The following is a 16,823-nucleotide window of genomic DNA, read 5'->3' as shown; positions in this document are numbered from 1 at the left end:
ATTCGTTAACAATTTTTAATCCACGTTAATTGTTTGCTCTTCCAATATGGGGAAAAACAAAAGCAACAAAAACCAAAAACAAAAATCTTTTTCATAACAAGATTTTCCATATAAAATCCAAATTAAAAGAGTTTGCATTTCAGCAAAAAAAAAAAAAAAAAAAAAAAAAAGAGTTTGCAAACCAGAGAGCTCAGACTGAAAACCCCATATTATATATCATATTTTTGTTGGGAAGCTTAGGTTCATTATTATATACACACAAAAAGTGAAAAATGCCAGAAAACCATTCCTTATTTTATTTTAAAAAAAAAAACCTATTCTTCCAAACAAGAGCACTTCCATATCCACAGAAAAGCTGTCCTTAGTCCCCAGTAGAAGATTTTGTTTACAGAATCTAGTACAGGGCAAGTTGATGTGGGAAAATTTATCATTTCTTTGGTGAGTCAGTGTGCACTAACAAATGCCCAGTTGGCTCCTTTCTAAACCATAGATAGAAAACTGACAAGATTATCCCAAAACCAGCTACACATCCAAGTGCTATTCCCACAATTTTCCCAACATGTTTCTTTTCCTTTCCAGAACTATATCCAACACCAGAGACTGCCAACCCAAAAAAAAAAAAAAAAGTGTAAGGTATTGCAAAATAAGACATTTTAATTAACATGGTAATGAAAGGAAATACAAAAATTTCATAGAAGATATATATTTGGCCAAAATTATTGATTGAATATTCTTAAATTGAACCCCAATATAAAAAATGAACATGCCTAGATGTTCAATGTGAAACATTGAACATGCCCAAAAGAGAGATTTTGGTGATGTAAATAGAAATTTCATAAATATTTGATATATGTGGGAATAAGAAAGAAGAAGAACCTTGGTAAACATTGATAGCGGATACTAAAGGACCGTATGTGCCTTGAAATGGAATACAGCAAGTGCCTTTACCAGCCCAAAGGAAGTGGATATCTATGATTGTGTTCGTCACGTTAGCCTCAAATGTTTTTATCAAGGCTCTTTTTGATCCACCTGCTTCCTTTTGAATGTTAAAATCTTGTAGGACTCTCTCTCCCTAAAGCCAAATTAAGCATCACTTTTCATTTTTTAATGACCGGCCAAGGAGGAAAAAAAAAGTAAAAAAGTAAAGGCAATGATGCATAACAGGTTAAGTAAAAGCCCATAAAGGACAAATACTATGTGCTTTGAACTTCTTTTCTTGTATGTTCAGTTAGTTCATAAAGTAGAACACAGAAACATAATGGAGTAGCATAAACATAAAGAAGTTTCTTTTGAAGATTATACGTGGCTCATATCTATTAGGAAAATGAAATATGCCATGATATCATGAGTGTTGCTATTTGTTACCATCATGAATGGTTGTCAATTCATTTTGGCTTTTTAAAACTGGAGACTTCAATGAAAATAACATTTTTTGTTTCATAAATTATTGATAAGGCGGAAACTTTGGCCAAATCAACAATTTTGATTGAGTTTGAAATGTTTTAAGAAGTTTTGACCAAAATCTAGGACAATCATGTTTTTCATGTTCAGCAATATTCGTTGTCAATGTTACAAGTTCTGTATTGCTAACAAAACTTTCTGACTTACCTGAATGTAAACATCAAATATGCGCCTCCCAAGACCTTTCCAAGATCGAGTGTCATCCATTGTTATCTCAGCAAAGTGAAGTTTAACGACATATTTTCCATTCTTCAAATCAAAGCCAAAGTATCTCAGTGAGCCTGGTGAAATTCTTGCTGTTTTATACAGCTCAGAGTCCAGTGTTTCTGTGATTTGAGAATCTGTTCTTGCTGTATACTGAGGTCCATTTGGATTAAAAAGAAAATTTCCAGTGTTGCTTACAGCCCACTGATATTTAGAGTTGGTATACAACGAAGCAGCTCCTAGTATTTCAGAATCATCATCATATTTTATGTTTGATGCAGTTATCTGCTCTTTGCCTCCGCATTTCACAGAAAATAAAGCTACAAAGTAAAAGCAAAAACTTTTTCTGGTAAATTTACAATAAGGGTCTCCTTTCTATTATAGTACTACGTAGCAAAAATATATTTCAATAACTTTCACAAAAATGAATTCGGAATTTTACAGCTAATTGGCTCTAATATCTGCAAAGCTACAAATAAACTTGAAATCTTTTTTTATTTCACTCCCCAAAGTTTGTTGAGTTGTTATAAAATGGTTAATGGTTTTAGTACTGAATGTCTGGCAGTAATACCGAGAATGGTAAAATTGAGCATTCTAGTTTTTGGCTAGGTTGCAAGTTTATACAAAGCATTTCCAGTTCATTTGCTTTCTGCAATATTCAAAAATTCTCATTTTCCAAAGTCATTTGTGAAGGACATGAATGAAGCATAATTTATAAGGACTAGATGATTGTATGGTACTGAAAGTCTGTATGGTGAAATTAGCAGTACCAAGTAAAAAAAGGCTTGAGTAAATTCAAGTGAGACAACGGAAAAACGGGGTGCCAAAATCAAGATGAAGGGTAAGAAAGAGATTTCGCTTACATGCTGATTCATGATTGGTGCACTTGATATCTCCTTGGAGGCAATTCAACAATCCAAATGCCTTCCTGGGATCATTGAAATAACAGGAATGATTAACACAATATCATGATATATCATGATAAAACTGTAGGAATATTCTAACTACTAATAACCATTCTCTGGTTTTGACAAATTGGTGAATCAAAATAGCCATTAGTATCCCAGAGCTACACTATTATTGACTCCTCTTTTGGCAAGAAAAAAATTTGTGCGAGCAGTCCATTCAATAAGATAACAAGAAAAGAAAAACGAAGAGAAAGAGAGAGACCTTTAACAAAAACCTAAAAGTGTTCCAAACCATTTAGTGAGAAATCTAATTTTGATACTGAGGTTTAACTACTGTTTCCTTTCAGCTTCAAATGGATGGTTTTGAAAATAGCGGTCGGAACTTAGTCACTTATTTTACTCTGAAGTTCAAACATTTAAGTTTTGATTGTAAGGATATCATTTCTGAATCATTTGTTAATGAATATATATATATATATATACACACTTATATATACACTTGATCAGTATAACTCTAATTTTACCTGTCTGGTAAACTGTTTGCACTGATGGATGTTCCAACAACGTTCCTGAAGGGAAAAAGGTAGTCAATTAAAGAAAAATAATAATGGTACAAGATAAATTACTGAAACCCAAGTCAAAACATATCTCAAGTAACATTTAGTCACTTTATTCTAGTTTTTAAATTAATGGTATCAGGAAAGTGAGAAAACCATGAAGTAGACTTACATTGAAAATCCTGCTTTCACAGAATTTGGAGGAAAGTTTCCAGATATATGATTGAAGGAGACATCTCTGTGATTAAGCAATAAAATTATAATCTGGAATATATTCTCAATCCTCATAGTCATGTGAATCAGCTTTTTAAGAAACTAATATGCTCTGTTGTATGTTCAACAGATATCTATGCTGGAATGATTGAAATGGCAAGCTCAAGGCTTCATAAGCAACTAAAAATTCTTTCAAATATTTGATTTTTGCACTAGTCTTTTCTTATTTTTAATATTGACTTCTCTTATGCGCCTATAAGATCTCATGGTGGAAAAACAAGCACCACCTTTCACATATGTTTATAGAGTAGCAATAATCTCAGTTCAGATATTTGCAAAAAGTTTGGAGTAGAGCTGTCAATGTTACTCTTTGCTTGATTTTTGTTATATAACATGTTTCTGTTGAGATTATTTATAAAAAATAAAAAAGGGCAATCCAAAGTTCAAGATGGCATTTACAGTGCAATGAGCTTTGGAGTAATGATATTAGCAGGTATCTCTCCATTCAAGTTGTTGTTTCCGAGGTACCTGAGATAAGTAAAATAGACTTCACCACTTGGATACAATAATACTAAAGATCAGTCAACCATGTTAGCAATTAATGATATACAAGCAATTGTAGATGAACAGCATAGAATCCCAATTCTTTAAAAAAAGTTATAAGTTCTTTCTTCTTCATCATTTCTTCAAATGTAGCAAGTGATTAAATTAAGCATCTGTTTTGAAAGAAAAATGAAGTTTTTCCAAAACATAAAGTTGTTGATGCTGTCTTCTAAGCTTGATTTACTTATCAAAGAAATATCCAATTTGCATCACGTAGATTATGAGTTTTTCCATTCCATCTGATTTGGAATTTTTCGAGTTTATCTTTCTAGTAAATCATAAATGAGGTTGAAACATGTTAGTTTAAGCATCCCATGAGAAAGCCAAAATCACAAAAGATAGGTGAACTTGTTATCAACTACTTTCGTATTTAGCATTGAGAACATTGCAATTGATAACCCACCCAGTCAAATAGAAACTTTAATTCTAATAACTGCATGATTAAACATTTAACATGAAAAGAACCAAAACTGATTTACGTACAGATACTGTAGCACCATTAACTCTTGGAATGCACTTGGTATTTGACCAGTCAACTTATTAAAGCTCAAGTCCCTGCCGTAGTAAATTCATTTGGGAAAATAGAGAAACCAACTTAAATATGTGGAGAATAACATTGTTGTTTTGTTAGCACAAAGGGAAGAAACAGAATGAAGGGAATGGTTACTTACAGATGCTGCAACTTAGCAAATCTGCCAATTCTTTCTGGAATTTCATCAGACAAACGGCAGTTTCTCAAAGACCTATAAAACAAGTTGAGAAAATTCATATGAAGTGTACGTATTTGCAAAATTTTGAAAGAAAAATTAGATTTAGATATATGGTATCATACAGTATGGCCAGACTTGTTTGATTTTCCAAGAAATCAAGTGAAGAATCTTCCTCGCTAAGACCACCAAGTCTCCTACACAGGCAAATGAGGAAATCAGAAATTCCATCTCACGGCTGAGGAAAAACTACTGCCTGACAATTTTACAATGAGTAATACCTTACAACATGACCTGCAATATTGCAAACTCATAAGATAAATTGAAATACAAATAATAAGAACTCCTGTAAGATTGAAAGATTGTCTTCAAAGTTCAAACTAAAACATTATCTAGAAATCACAGTTAATGGTGATTCTGGTGCTTCTTCTCTTCAAAGTTCAAACTAAGACATTATTTACAAATCACAGATAATGGTGATTCTGGTGCTTCCTCTCTCTCTCTCTCTCTCTCTCTCTCTCATATTTACACTTCTTTTTCACTCTGTAGCAGTTGATGGGCATGTTCATACTACATAGCAGAGGACTTGGTTATTGTTAGGGTAGTAGCTCTATTGCTTATCCTCTATCCCCAATCTAAACCACCCACCTTAAGAATTTGGTTAGAGGAATGATACAGTATGAGAGATGCATAATCTTGAAAAGTACAAGAAATAACATGTTACGGAAACAACAAATGATATATAAGGAATTTCATAAGATACACAAAAACAGGAGGCCTTACAGGGTCTCAAGCTTGGTTAGAGCACCAAAACTACTTGGAATTGGGCCTTCAAGCGAAGTTCCTTCGAGTCGTCTGTGAAATATAATGAGCTCTGCTCAAGTTACAAATCTTGAACACCTAAAGCAAGTGAAAACTTAAATCTTGATAATTCCAGGATATACTATACATACAGGTCTATGAGTTCCGTAAGAGTCCCAAGGAATTCTGGTAATTCTCCAGTAAAGAGATTGTCAGATGCCCAGCTGAAACATAAAAAGATTGAATAAGAAATCAACTAACAGATAGCATATTTTATTAAACTTACTTCCATATTTCCAGAAAACACCGTAACAATATATAAAAAAGTGTCATATTAAGTACAGAATTCGAAGGAGTTTTAAGTTTGCAAGTTCTTGTGGAATTGGTCCAGTAACTCCACTGCTATCAATGTACCTGGAAGGAAAATATGTGAGGATCAGCTTGTAAAGCTAGGAGGAAAAAAAATTCTTGAAAGTGGTAAAGGAGAGGATCACTATAACATGTCATCTTTTCTTTCTTCGACAAAAGTAGGCGAGAAACAGCTGACACTGCATCAACTCAACTTGAAAATCTATTAAGTTGTTACAAAAACTAGCCAAATCATCATTATATGTGTTCATATAAACAGTTTATAAGTCCTATGGCATTAAGGGTCTCATCCTTATAACATTCCATTTTGACACTAGCAATGCTAAGGAAACTTACAACTGCTCTAAGGAGGCTAACTTTCCCAGCACCAACGGTAATGGTCCAAAGAAATTGTTCGAGCTGAAACTTCTGTAACATAAAAAACCATAAAAAAAGTTACCGTTAGTTACATAACTTAAAAGAAGTAAAGAAAAACCTTCAGAAATGATAAATTAGCCAGAGGAACAAAATAGCATTTGAAACAATGCAAAGTTGGGCATACAGGGAAATCAACTTGGTTAAGTTGCCAAGCTCCAGTGGCACCAGGCCTGTCAGATTGTTTATGCCTAGGCTACTGTTCAATCACTCGAAAGAATAAAAGTCATATTAATGCAAAATTTATGAATAAATGAAATAGAGAAACAACTGTGTATTTACTTGACATATTGAAAATAGCAAGTAAGATCTTAGAGCAGTTACAGGTATTCCATATCTGATAGCTGTCCAATTTCAGCAGGGATTGTCCCACTTAATACATTCTGGCCCAGATTTCTGCATCATGAATAAACTTGTCCAAGTCAATTACAGCAAAGTGAAAAAAACAAAAAAACTTATGGTCAAGGCTTTGATCTCTCACAGGTCTTTCATCTTCTTCAGCTCAAACAGTTCTTTGGGTAATTCACCATAGATGTCTAAGGCATATACTTTCCTGTGAATCAAGGTAAAATTGAAATAATTCTCAACACAACGAAGCATCTAACAGCTAAAAAAATGATCATATGTTAACGACGATGATGAACTGACAAGTGTGTAATATAGCAGGTATTCTCCCCACAATCACAAGCAATTCGGGGATTTGCGGTATCAGATGCCCATGTTGCATTTTGGTTGCAAGGGTCAATGCTAATATTCAGGTACTTTCCCAAATTCCAATAATCAATTATCTTCTTCAGAGCAGCCACTGTATATTAAAAACAAAAAAACTTAGTTTGAATTACTGAAAAGTAATAAAGAAATCCGAACTCAGTAGCAGCTTTTCTAGATAACCTTCATTAGGGTCAGTGGTTGGTTGTGCAAAACCAAGCTGAAATGCACAAAGAAGAAGCAAAGAGAAGCTCCAGACCCCCATTGCCCAGTAAGCAGCAAACGTAACACATGCAAACATGCATAAATGCAGAGACAGATAAATAGAGAATCAGTCAGTGATTTTGACAACTACCAGGCCGGCAACAAAGTCAACAAGCTAACCAGAAAAAACCAATATTTGTGGGATTTTTTTTATTAGTGGCTTGAAAACAGATTCCGATCCATGTCTGAAAACAACAAGAAAACCACTAAACTAGATCATACTTTTACCGGGTCTTCCCTGTTGACCGTGTGCAAGTGGTAACCAAATAGAGGTGTCAATGCAAAGACTTTTACCCATCTTTGGCAGTTTCTTGGAACGCCAAAAGCAGACTGCCAAAGTTGCTAAATTTGTTTACTACCTTTGACACTAACAGCTAAAAAGGACCTTTTGTCCTTTTCCCTTTATACATATTCCATTGTTCATACCCTGTAATAGAAAGAAGAAGCATCATATTCGCAGACACTAAGCTTAAAACCATTTTTTTAATTTTTTTTAACCAATCTTCAAATAAGTTTTTTTTGGTCGTATTAACTGTTAGGGTTTGTCGAAGCTAGTTTAAGTGCACCTCAACTAATCCCTTCGTGGCTATCTTAAGGAAGCACTCCCCACATTGGTGCATTCAGAAGTTATAAAACTACTAAAGTGCTTCCCACAAAAGTCTTGGAATTTTAACTTTCAATATTTACATTTTCAAACTCATTTCCTTTCATATTAGAAATTTTTATAATTTGTTCGCCTTAACCATATACATAAACAATGCCACAAGTAAGGGTAAAATTGAAACATTTTCAACAACGCTTTTAAATAATAGAAAGTCCCTACCCTATGTTGGGGTTTTTCTCTCTACGCTTTCAGGGTTTTCTCTAAGCTGTTAGGGTTTTTCCTCGTCTTGTACAAGTTTGGTTTTGTTTTTCTTCCGTTATTTTGCAGTAATCTGTTTTGGTTTTTTCTATTGTAACATGGACGAAGTAGAAAATTTGTTCTTTCAATGTTTGAAGCTGACGATTGAGGAGTGTGACTCTATGGTCACGCAATGTTCTGTTCATTCGCTTGCTAGAGAGGATTTAAACTTTGTTTGCTGGTTCAAGTTCTTACCGTTAACAATTTTATAAGAATGCTTTTACTGATATGATGAATAGTCTATGGAAAACCTCTTGTCCACACCACCCAAAAAAAAAAAAAAAAAAAAAAAAACCAGCACACTTACATTAAATTTTTGCCATTGTAGGCCCATTATTTGTCACTATATCATCTACAGTGACAAAGCACATTGACACTTGGCTCGCAACTATAGACCTCACACTGATACACATTTAGTTACAATTTATTGTTCATCATAAAAAATATAACAAAAGGATGTATGATAGTGACAATTGATAAATTGTCACTGATGTTAAATGATTCAGTTATGCACAAAAATGTCACTGTATGGCCCATATAATTGACACTATAACACCATGATTTTCATTGATTATATCCAATAATCTGGTCAAATCTATTCATTTAGTGACAGTTATATTGTCACTTATCATATTTGTGATATTTTCTTCGTTTGGCACAAAAAACTATAGTTACAAAATATGGTTGTTATTGTACCTATATGTGATGTCTTTCTAGCTAACACAAATATCTTCAGTTACAATCTACAACCATTACTGTTCATTTCTTTAACACATTTTTGGTTAACAAAAATATTTCTGGTTACAATCCACAAGCGTTACTATTGGTTTATGTGACATTTTTCTGGTTGATGCAACAAAACTTTTGTTACAAAGTATGTTTGATTTTTTGACAAAGTACATTTGATTTTCTGACAAAGTTTTAATTTTTTGTCATTGACATGCCCATCATGACTAAGTTATTTAGTTTGTCAGAAAAACTATCTTTTTAATATAGTGACAAACTGCCTTTGTAAGTAGTAATAGTATATCAATGACAAATACAACTTGGAATTACGAAGGAATTACCAAAAAATATTAATTTCATAGATCATGAGAAAGCAACCAAACAAATTTGAAATTAGGACGCAATTTATGAAAGAGGAAGAAGATGTAAAGAAATTAACCTCTACTAGCATGAACTTAGAGAGATTATCCTCAATTTTACTCGATGAACTAAACTTCTCTTCCATCGCAAAGACCTTGAAGGCCAAATCTAGGTGGGTTTGGAATCAAAAGAGTACAGGGGATCTAAGTCAAATGTCGAGAAGAGTAATGTGGCCATGGCGATTAGTGGCGGCGAAAAGGAGGAAGGAGGTGGAAAGGAGGTCATAATGGAGGGAGGAGGCAGTGAAAGAGGAGGAAAAGAGTGATAACTAGGGATAACGTAGCAGACAAAGTTGGGCATTTGGACTTGAAATTTTTTGAGGATTTTCATACACTGGAGAGACAGAGACACGATGCCATTTCTGGACTTAACAAAATAGTTGCAACTCTTATTGTCATTGTTGGTGACTGATCAGTCAACATGGAAATTATTAGTGACAATTTGTAACCCTTATCATTATTGAATTGAAAAAAAACTAGGGGGAAAATTGGAGCCAAAATTTTTTTGGAGGCATATGTGATAACAACTATGTGACAACAAAAAAATTATCATCGAATATATGATATTGTGACGGAGCATATTTTTATTATTGATATGGTATGATATTGGATAATGAATAAATTATCACATTCATTGTCATAGTTACTAGGCCTTTAGTGAAATTTGTTTAGTGACATTCCGAAAAATTGTAAGTGTTGCCCCTTTTTTTTTGTAATGCCAATATCTTTTCATGAAGTTCATGAGAATGTGTTGTTTTTGGGTCAATTTAGTAACATGCATGAGTTGAGATGAGTTGTGAATGCTTTTCCATGGCACTTTGATAAATCTTTGGTTATGTTAAAAGAGGTTGAATGTAAAGTTTTCTTTTAGAATTTAACTCTATCTAAAGCATTGTTTTGGGTCAAAGTTCATAATCTTCCATTGTAACACCCCGTCCCGAAGTATACCGAAAATTTCTCAAATTTGACCGAGGTTGACTAGGTTTGACCATCATTGATCGAGAAGGGGTCAAATGTTGACTTTTTTCTTCCGGTGGAATTTCACATTGACTGAGGTACCGTTAAAAAGTACACGTTGTCACGAATTCATAGACTTGTAGCACGTCGAAAACGGAGCTGCGGTTTGAAAGTTATGAGCAAAACAAGTTGAGGTTCAAACTGTTTAAGGGGTGCCACAGTTGACTTTTTGTTCATGCAAAATTGAACTTTGAATCATGCATGGTTGTGAAGTGCTCATCGATACGAGTTTATAGACTAGCGGCACGTCCGATTTGGACATGTGGTTTGAAAGTTGCGGAACTGTGAAGTTTTTTCGAGACAGCATTTACTATTCATGGATCTGTATGTGTGTGAACAGTGGTGCCACGTGTCAAAAAAATGGACCCACCCGTGAGTGCACAGTGGCATCCATAGGCATTTTGACTGGCTGAGAAGGGGAGGGAGGAGAGAGAAGGAGGAGGAGAGAGAGAGAGCTAGAGAGAGAAACCTAACCGGCCAACCACTGGTCACCTATTTCCGGCCACCAGAACAGTACACATGCCACCCTAGCTTGAAGCCCACCTGAAAACCGGCTGGCCAGCCAAAAATCACGGCCAACCGACCGCCGACGGGCCCAGATCGAGACTTTTTGCGGCGGTAGTGCCAATTACTTCAAACCCAGATTTCTCTCCATTCGGACCTCTATTTGCCTCACCGTTGGTCCCATTGAGTCACCCATTCCCCGATCTACCTTTTCACCAAAAATCACGGCCAGTGGCCACCGGACGCGCCGTCGGCGGTGGCGGATTCCGGTGACCACGGCGGCTCACCGGAAAATCCAATTCCGGTGAGTTTCTGATCACCCCACCTATCCTTCCCCACTTATTCGACCTCCCTAAATCCAAATCCGAGGTCGTTTTCCTCCAATTCGTGACGAATTAAGAGAATCGAGGACTTGAAATCCGAGAGCTTTCCGGCGAAATTCCGACCATTTCGGGTATGATCTCTGGGAAGTAAGATCAGATTCGTAATCCTCGTTTCACAAGCTTCGATTCGGTATATTACTCATAAATTTTGGTTAAGGTTTGTGTTAAACCCCTCGGATACCGGGTATTATTTACCTGAATAAAATATTAATTTACTTGAGTTGTGTAATATTGTTGTTCTAGGAGCACGTGTGCGTCGTGGAATTGATCCCATGGAGGATTTTGGGTTAATTGCGTGCTCGAGTTGAGTAACCCACCTTCATATTAATTTCGGGTGTTAAATTATATTTATTTTGTGATAATTAAATGTTTTGATTTAATATTTATGTGTTAAATATTTAGCAAAATTATATTTGAAATTTGATGGCACAATTTGAATAAATTGAAATGTATATGTGCATTAAATCATATATGACTTTTGACAAATTATGGAAATTTAGATTTTATGGAAATTTGATATTTAAAGGAATTGTGATTTTAATATTAATTGATTTATTGTGGAATTTATTTGTGAGTTTATTTTGATTAATAAAAATGCATTTATATGGATTTATGTATTTTGGAAATTTTATGGGATTTTAATGAAATTATGCCTATCTTGAATTTTTAAGGATTTAAGGATATTATTTTAAAAAATTATGCTTACGCATTTGAATATTGTGGATTGGAAAATTGATGCATTTGAGAGTTGATAGATTTGAAATTGATGGAATTTATGCGATGAATTTATGATGATGATTTAAAAGAGAATGTGGAAAATTACGGGTTTAATTGGGTGGAATAAACCAGATGATATTTATAGATTTTGAGATTTGAAAATAAATATATTAGGTTTATGATTTTTAGATGCACCATACACGTACTGGTATTCTTTATACATGGATATTATTAGTGCGCAGGTGGATGTGATGAGTGCGCAGGTAGATGTGAGTAGCGCACAGGTGATCGGGACGCCTCTTAGCAGCGGCGCGGTGGGACGCCACACGACCGTATGCTGATTTCTCTCTTTAACTTCCTGTCTGGCGGTGCTCGGGACACTGGGTACCATTGGTGCCACTGGTATATAGTGGGTGCATCAAATGGTTTTCAGAACATGGATTTCAAAATAAATATTTTGAAATTGTATTTAAATTAAGAATATATTTAATGTTGTTTTTATTAATTATTTCAAATGGAGGTTTTAATTTGATTTAATTTTTCCTTTGCTTAATTATTCAATAAATTGATTTATTTTAATTATTTAATTATTTAATTATTTCATAAATTGTTTTAATGTGAGTTTTATTAATATTTCGGTATTAATTGTTATGACATGCATTAATTATTTAGTAATTGTTATAAGTTATTTTTATTTCAATTTATTTCATTATAAATTTAGATTCTTAAATTATCATATTTTATTAGAAAACTATTGACTAATTGTTTTCCTTGATTTTGGGGCATAAAATATTAGGTTTTGTAAAATGTTTTAAAAGGGAAACTTTTCCAACGGAGTGAATGGTGAGGATTTTGAGAGAAAATATTATTTCCGATTAATTATTATTTATTTATTTATTTATTCTTAATTAATCAAGTGTACTATAATTATTATTACTATTATAATTGTATAGTAGATTGGGTTATTCATTGGGATGATTAGCATATCATGTTTTTAAATTCCGTTCCCTTAGGTCTAGGTTAGTCGACGTTGATTGTCTGGGAGCGAACTCGACGTCTTAGTTCATTGTCGAAAGTCCAAGAAGCATTTCCTCCTTTTTTCCTCTCCATCTTGTATTGCTTCATTTGTCATTGTATTAATTTTATAATTTTTTTTTTATAATGCTCTGTATACTGATTGGACACATATTTATTGAATCATATATTGATTCCTCGTTATTATTTTGGAGTGCTGTAAATTTGTGGAAACAAATTGTACTAATGTGGGAGGAATAAGGTGGTGTATATAGAAGCGTGCTTTTAGTGCAGGGAATTTGTGGTAAGTCCAACCCTTAGGGGAGGTTCTGCCGGATTTTCCATTGGAAAGTCCGGTAGGGTTTCCCTGGGATCAGGGCTTGTCTAGGGTTCCAGTGAGAGATCTTGGACGGGTCCTGATATCCATTATCATGCATGACAAAGGAAGTTGGGGCTATGATTAGAAATAAGATGGGAACTCTGATTAAAGTTAATTTGGATGAGGATGGAAAGTGCTAGGGATACTTTTTATGATTAAGAGTTCAGGTTGATGTTCGTAAACCACCATGGAAGGGGATGTGGATCCAATTAGAAGGTGACAAGAATTACTGGGTTGAATTTCAATATGAGAGACTTCCTGATTTTTGTTTTGTATGTAGTAAGTTAGGGCATGTGCAAAAAGATTGCAAGTTATTGCGCTATTGCGCTCGTTTAATGGAAAACAATATGGTTTGTGGCTTCAAATGGGATCCTTGGGATAGAAATTGGTAATACATAAGTCGACCGGTGGTTCTAAGTTTAGAAGATCACATCCACAAAGGGTTGGTGGAAATACTAATGTGATTTCTGATAAGGTAGGTGCAGGTTCTTTGCTGAATCAAAATGTCATTGATGTTAATGTGCTTTCGGCTTTGGTGGCAACTAATTCCATGGAAGTCATGGATAGTGGTTTGAAAGAGCTTCAACAAAAAACAATAATAATAAATAAGTGTTAGTTTCTAAAAATGTGGAGGAAGATAGAGTTGATGTAGTAAAATAGGTTTCTTTTTGTTTTTCTTCTGAATTTTCTAGTCCATCTAATTATTCAATAACTAAGATAGATACTACTATACTATATACGAATTTTGCATTGGTTAAGTGCTATCTGGCCAAAGGGTCTCTATTTAATAAAAGGATAGGACTAAAAGCCTCTAAGCTTTTGGCTCGAGGGATGAGGAAAAGGTGTTGTGGAGATTAATGTTGGGATGGATTTTAGGTTTCATGTATCCAAAAAGCCTACGTTTTCTCATGAGATTCTCAAAATTTGGATGTGGTGGGGGCTGTTGAGCAGACACACCACAAGTAATAAACATTTTAAGCTGGAATGTTTGTGGGCTTGGGAACTCACAAGCATTGAAACATATGCTCTTACAGGAAGATCTTGATGTGATTTTTCTAATGGAAACAGAAGATTTTGGCAAGAAGACAAGAAGTTATTATAGGTAAATTGAAATTTGGCAGATGTTTTGGTGTGGATTGTATAGGTAGTGGAGGTTTGGCTTTGATGTGGAAGGATTCAGTTGATCTAATTATTTAATCTTTCCTAAAATGACATATTGACGTGGTGATTAAACATTTGAACAAAGGTTTATTTAGACTTGTTGAGTTTTATGGTAATCCCTGTGAGAAATGAATTCTTGGACATTTTTGAAAAGACTAACTGCTGAAATACTTTGGGATGGCTTGTTATTGGTGATTTTAATAAAATTCAGTTTCAACTTGAGAAGCGTAGTGAACGTGTGTTAGCAATTTCTCTAATAGAAGGGTTTCGCCGAATGTTGAATGATTATTTTCTTAGAAGTTTACCATTTCAAGGAATAATGGTCATGACGGTAGTGGAAACATCTAAGCTCAACTAGATTGTGGTTTAGCAACTGTTGAGGGCTCACTATGATTTCCTTTTACAAAGGTTCCAACGTTTGGCAAATTTAGTTTCTGATCCTTAAGTATTAATATTGTATTTTTTGGGTTTGAGAGTTGTTGGAACTATGATGAAATTTGGACATAGATTTCATTTTGAGGAAGCTTGGATTGGTTATAGAGAGTGTGAGAATATTGTTCAATCTGTTTGGGAATTGAATCTGATGGCTTTACATGTTAATAATATAGCTAACAATTTGGAGATTTGTGTAGGTAAACTCTCCAAATGGAATAGATTTTTCTTTCAAACATATTTAGGATTAATTACAAGCAAAAATTGTTACCTAATATCCATTTTTTTTATCCATCAAAAGAAAATCTAAAGCTATGTAGAGAGACTGAAAAGATTATTAATTGTTTGTTGGAGAAGGAAGAAGTCATTTTGAAGCAAAGGTCTCGTGCTGCGTGGTTGCATATTGGAGATAAAAATACAACTTATTTTAATAATTTTTCTTACATGTGTGGCTAAAAGAACATGATTAAAGGGGTTATGAATTCTCGGGGTGAATAGGTGGATAGAATGGAGTAAATTCCATATGTTTTTATTGATTTTTTCTCTAATTTATTTAAATCAAAAGATTTAATGATCAGTGAGGAGCTTTTCTATGGTGTTGATGTGAAGGTTTTAGCAGGTATGGAAACAAAACTATGCAAATTGTTTATAATTGAAGAAATCAGGATTAGTCTTTCTTAAATGCATTCGACGAAAGCACCAGGATATGATGGTATTCCTGCTATTTTTTACCAATATTATTGGTCATTAATTGGCTCTTCAAGTATTGAGGCTTGTTTACTTTTCTTAGTCATGATGGTAATTTAAGTAAAATTATTCATACACTAATTGCTTTTATTCCTAAGGTGAAGTTTCCAACATAAGTGACTGAAATTAGACCCATTAGTCTTTGTACCGTGTTAACTTAAAAGTTGCTTTGATTATATTATTTTTGAAGAGAAGATGCATTTATTCCATGTAGACAGATTATGGATAATGTAATGGTAGCTTTAGAGGCAATGCATATATATGTTCAAAAAAGAGTGGGGATGATCATTTATTAGTTTTAAAGTTGGATATAAGTAAGGTTTATGATTGTGATGAATGGAGCTTTATTCGACAAATGATGCTAGTGACGGTTGAGCAATTGGTGGAACGTATTATGCCATGCATTGCTTTTGTATCCTATTCAACTTTATTAAATGGTCATTAGAATGTTCTTTTAGGCAAAACGAGGGTTGAGGTAAAGGGAATCTTTATTTGCTAGTCTTTTTCTTTTTTGTGCTAAGGGATTTTTTTGCTTGATTAAAAGAGTTAAGGATTTGGGTAAACTATCATATGTTCAAGCATCTAGTTATTATTCTATTATGTCAATTTATTTCTTTTTGCTTAAGCTTTTTTTGAAGAATGTCAAACTATTCTATGCTTATTAGAGGAGTATGAGAAAGCTTCTGGGCAAAAAATATATTCAAATACAACTAGCTTTCTTTAGTCATAACATGCAAGCTGATATTAGAGAAATGGTATTTTCATGCTTTGATATTCAATAAGGAGTAGAACATAATAAATATATTGGTTTTACTAACCTTTAGCTGGGAAAAATATAAAGTCATTGAAATTTTGAAATAGTAGGTCTGGAAAAAATAAGTGGGATGAAAAAAGAGACTTTTATCTTGAGTAGGTAAAGAAGTTCTAATTAAGACAATTGTGCAAGCTATGTCTACTTACTAACAATCTATGTTTTCGAGTTCCTCAAAAGCTTATCAAAGAATCAAACGGTCTTGTTTCAAGGTTTTGATATGGTGTACTATTAGTGATAAATGGGGAATTCTATGGAAAAAAATGAAAGTTTTTTTGTCAACCAAAATCATTGGTAATGGTCGTTTAGGATTTTGTTCTTTAGAGGATTTTAATAAAGCTTTGTTGGCTAGTAATATTGGAGGTTAATTCAATTTCCTCAAAGTTTAGCAAACAAGGTTTCA

General features: G+C 33.8%; 1 protein-coding gene across 2 annotated transcripts; it reads right to left on the bottom strand.

Moving 5' to 3' along the window:
- Nucleotides 1-193: 193 nt before the first annotated feature.
- Nucleotides 194-8,027, bottom strand: LOC107421178 (probable LRR receptor-like serine/threonine-protein kinase At1g56130). Of its 2 annotated transcripts, XM_016030359.4 has the most exons (19): nucleotides 7,129-8,024; nucleotides 6,886-7,042; nucleotides 6,719-6,790; nucleotides 6,562-6,633; nucleotides 6,365-6,436; nucleotides 6,160-6,231; nucleotides 5,797-5,868; nucleotides 5,607-5,678; nucleotides 5,437-5,508; nucleotides 4,779-4,850; nucleotides 4,618-4,689; nucleotides 4,430-4,501; nucleotides 3,803-3,871; nucleotides 3,303-3,368; nucleotides 3,098-3,142; nucleotides 2,529-2,593; nucleotides 1,609-1,985; nucleotides 877-1,072; nucleotides 194-600 (listed from the first exon to the last, which is right to left on the bottom strand). In XM_016030359.4, exons 1-19 carry the CDS (start codon nucleotides 7,244-7,246, stop codon nucleotides 428-430), a joined length of 1,986 nt encoding a protein of 661 aa, XP_015885845.3. In that variant the 5' UTR covers nucleotides 7,247-8,024; the 3' UTR covers nucleotides 194-427. The 2 variants fall into 2 exon arrangements, with proteins under 2 accessions (XP_015885845.3, XP_060672965.1); XM_060816982.1 differs by lacking the exon at nucleotides 4,430-4,501 and having other exon boundaries at nucleotides 7,129-8,027.
- Nucleotides 8,028-16,823: the final 8,796 nt, after the last annotated feature.

This window comes from Ziziphus jujuba, chromosome 5 (assembly GCF_031755915.1).
Source record: "Ziziphus jujuba cultivar Dongzao chromosome 5, ASM3175591v1".
Taxonomy (NCBI): Eukaryota; Viridiplantae; Streptophyta; class Magnoliopsida; order Rosales; family Rhamnaceae; genus Ziziphus; species Ziziphus jujuba.
The sequence above is the reverse complement of the archived record's forward strand: the minus strand, read 5'-3'. Positions and strand labels throughout refer to the sequence as shown.

Bases quoted from the DNA above. Each gene is read 5' to 3' on its own strand.
- LOC107421178 (XM_016030359.4), bottom strand. From the start codon at position 7,246: ATGTTTGCATGTGTTACGTTTGCTGCTTACTGGGCAATGGGGGTCTGG. The intron at 3,369-3,802 runs GTAAATGCCATC...GCTTAATCACAG, and splicing joins ACTCCAAAGCTCATTGCACT to AGATGTCTCCTTCAATCATA. The intron at 2,594-3,097 runs GTAAAATTAGAG...CAATGATCCCAG, and splicing joins GCAAACAGTTTACCAGACAG to GAAGGCATTTGGATTGTTGA.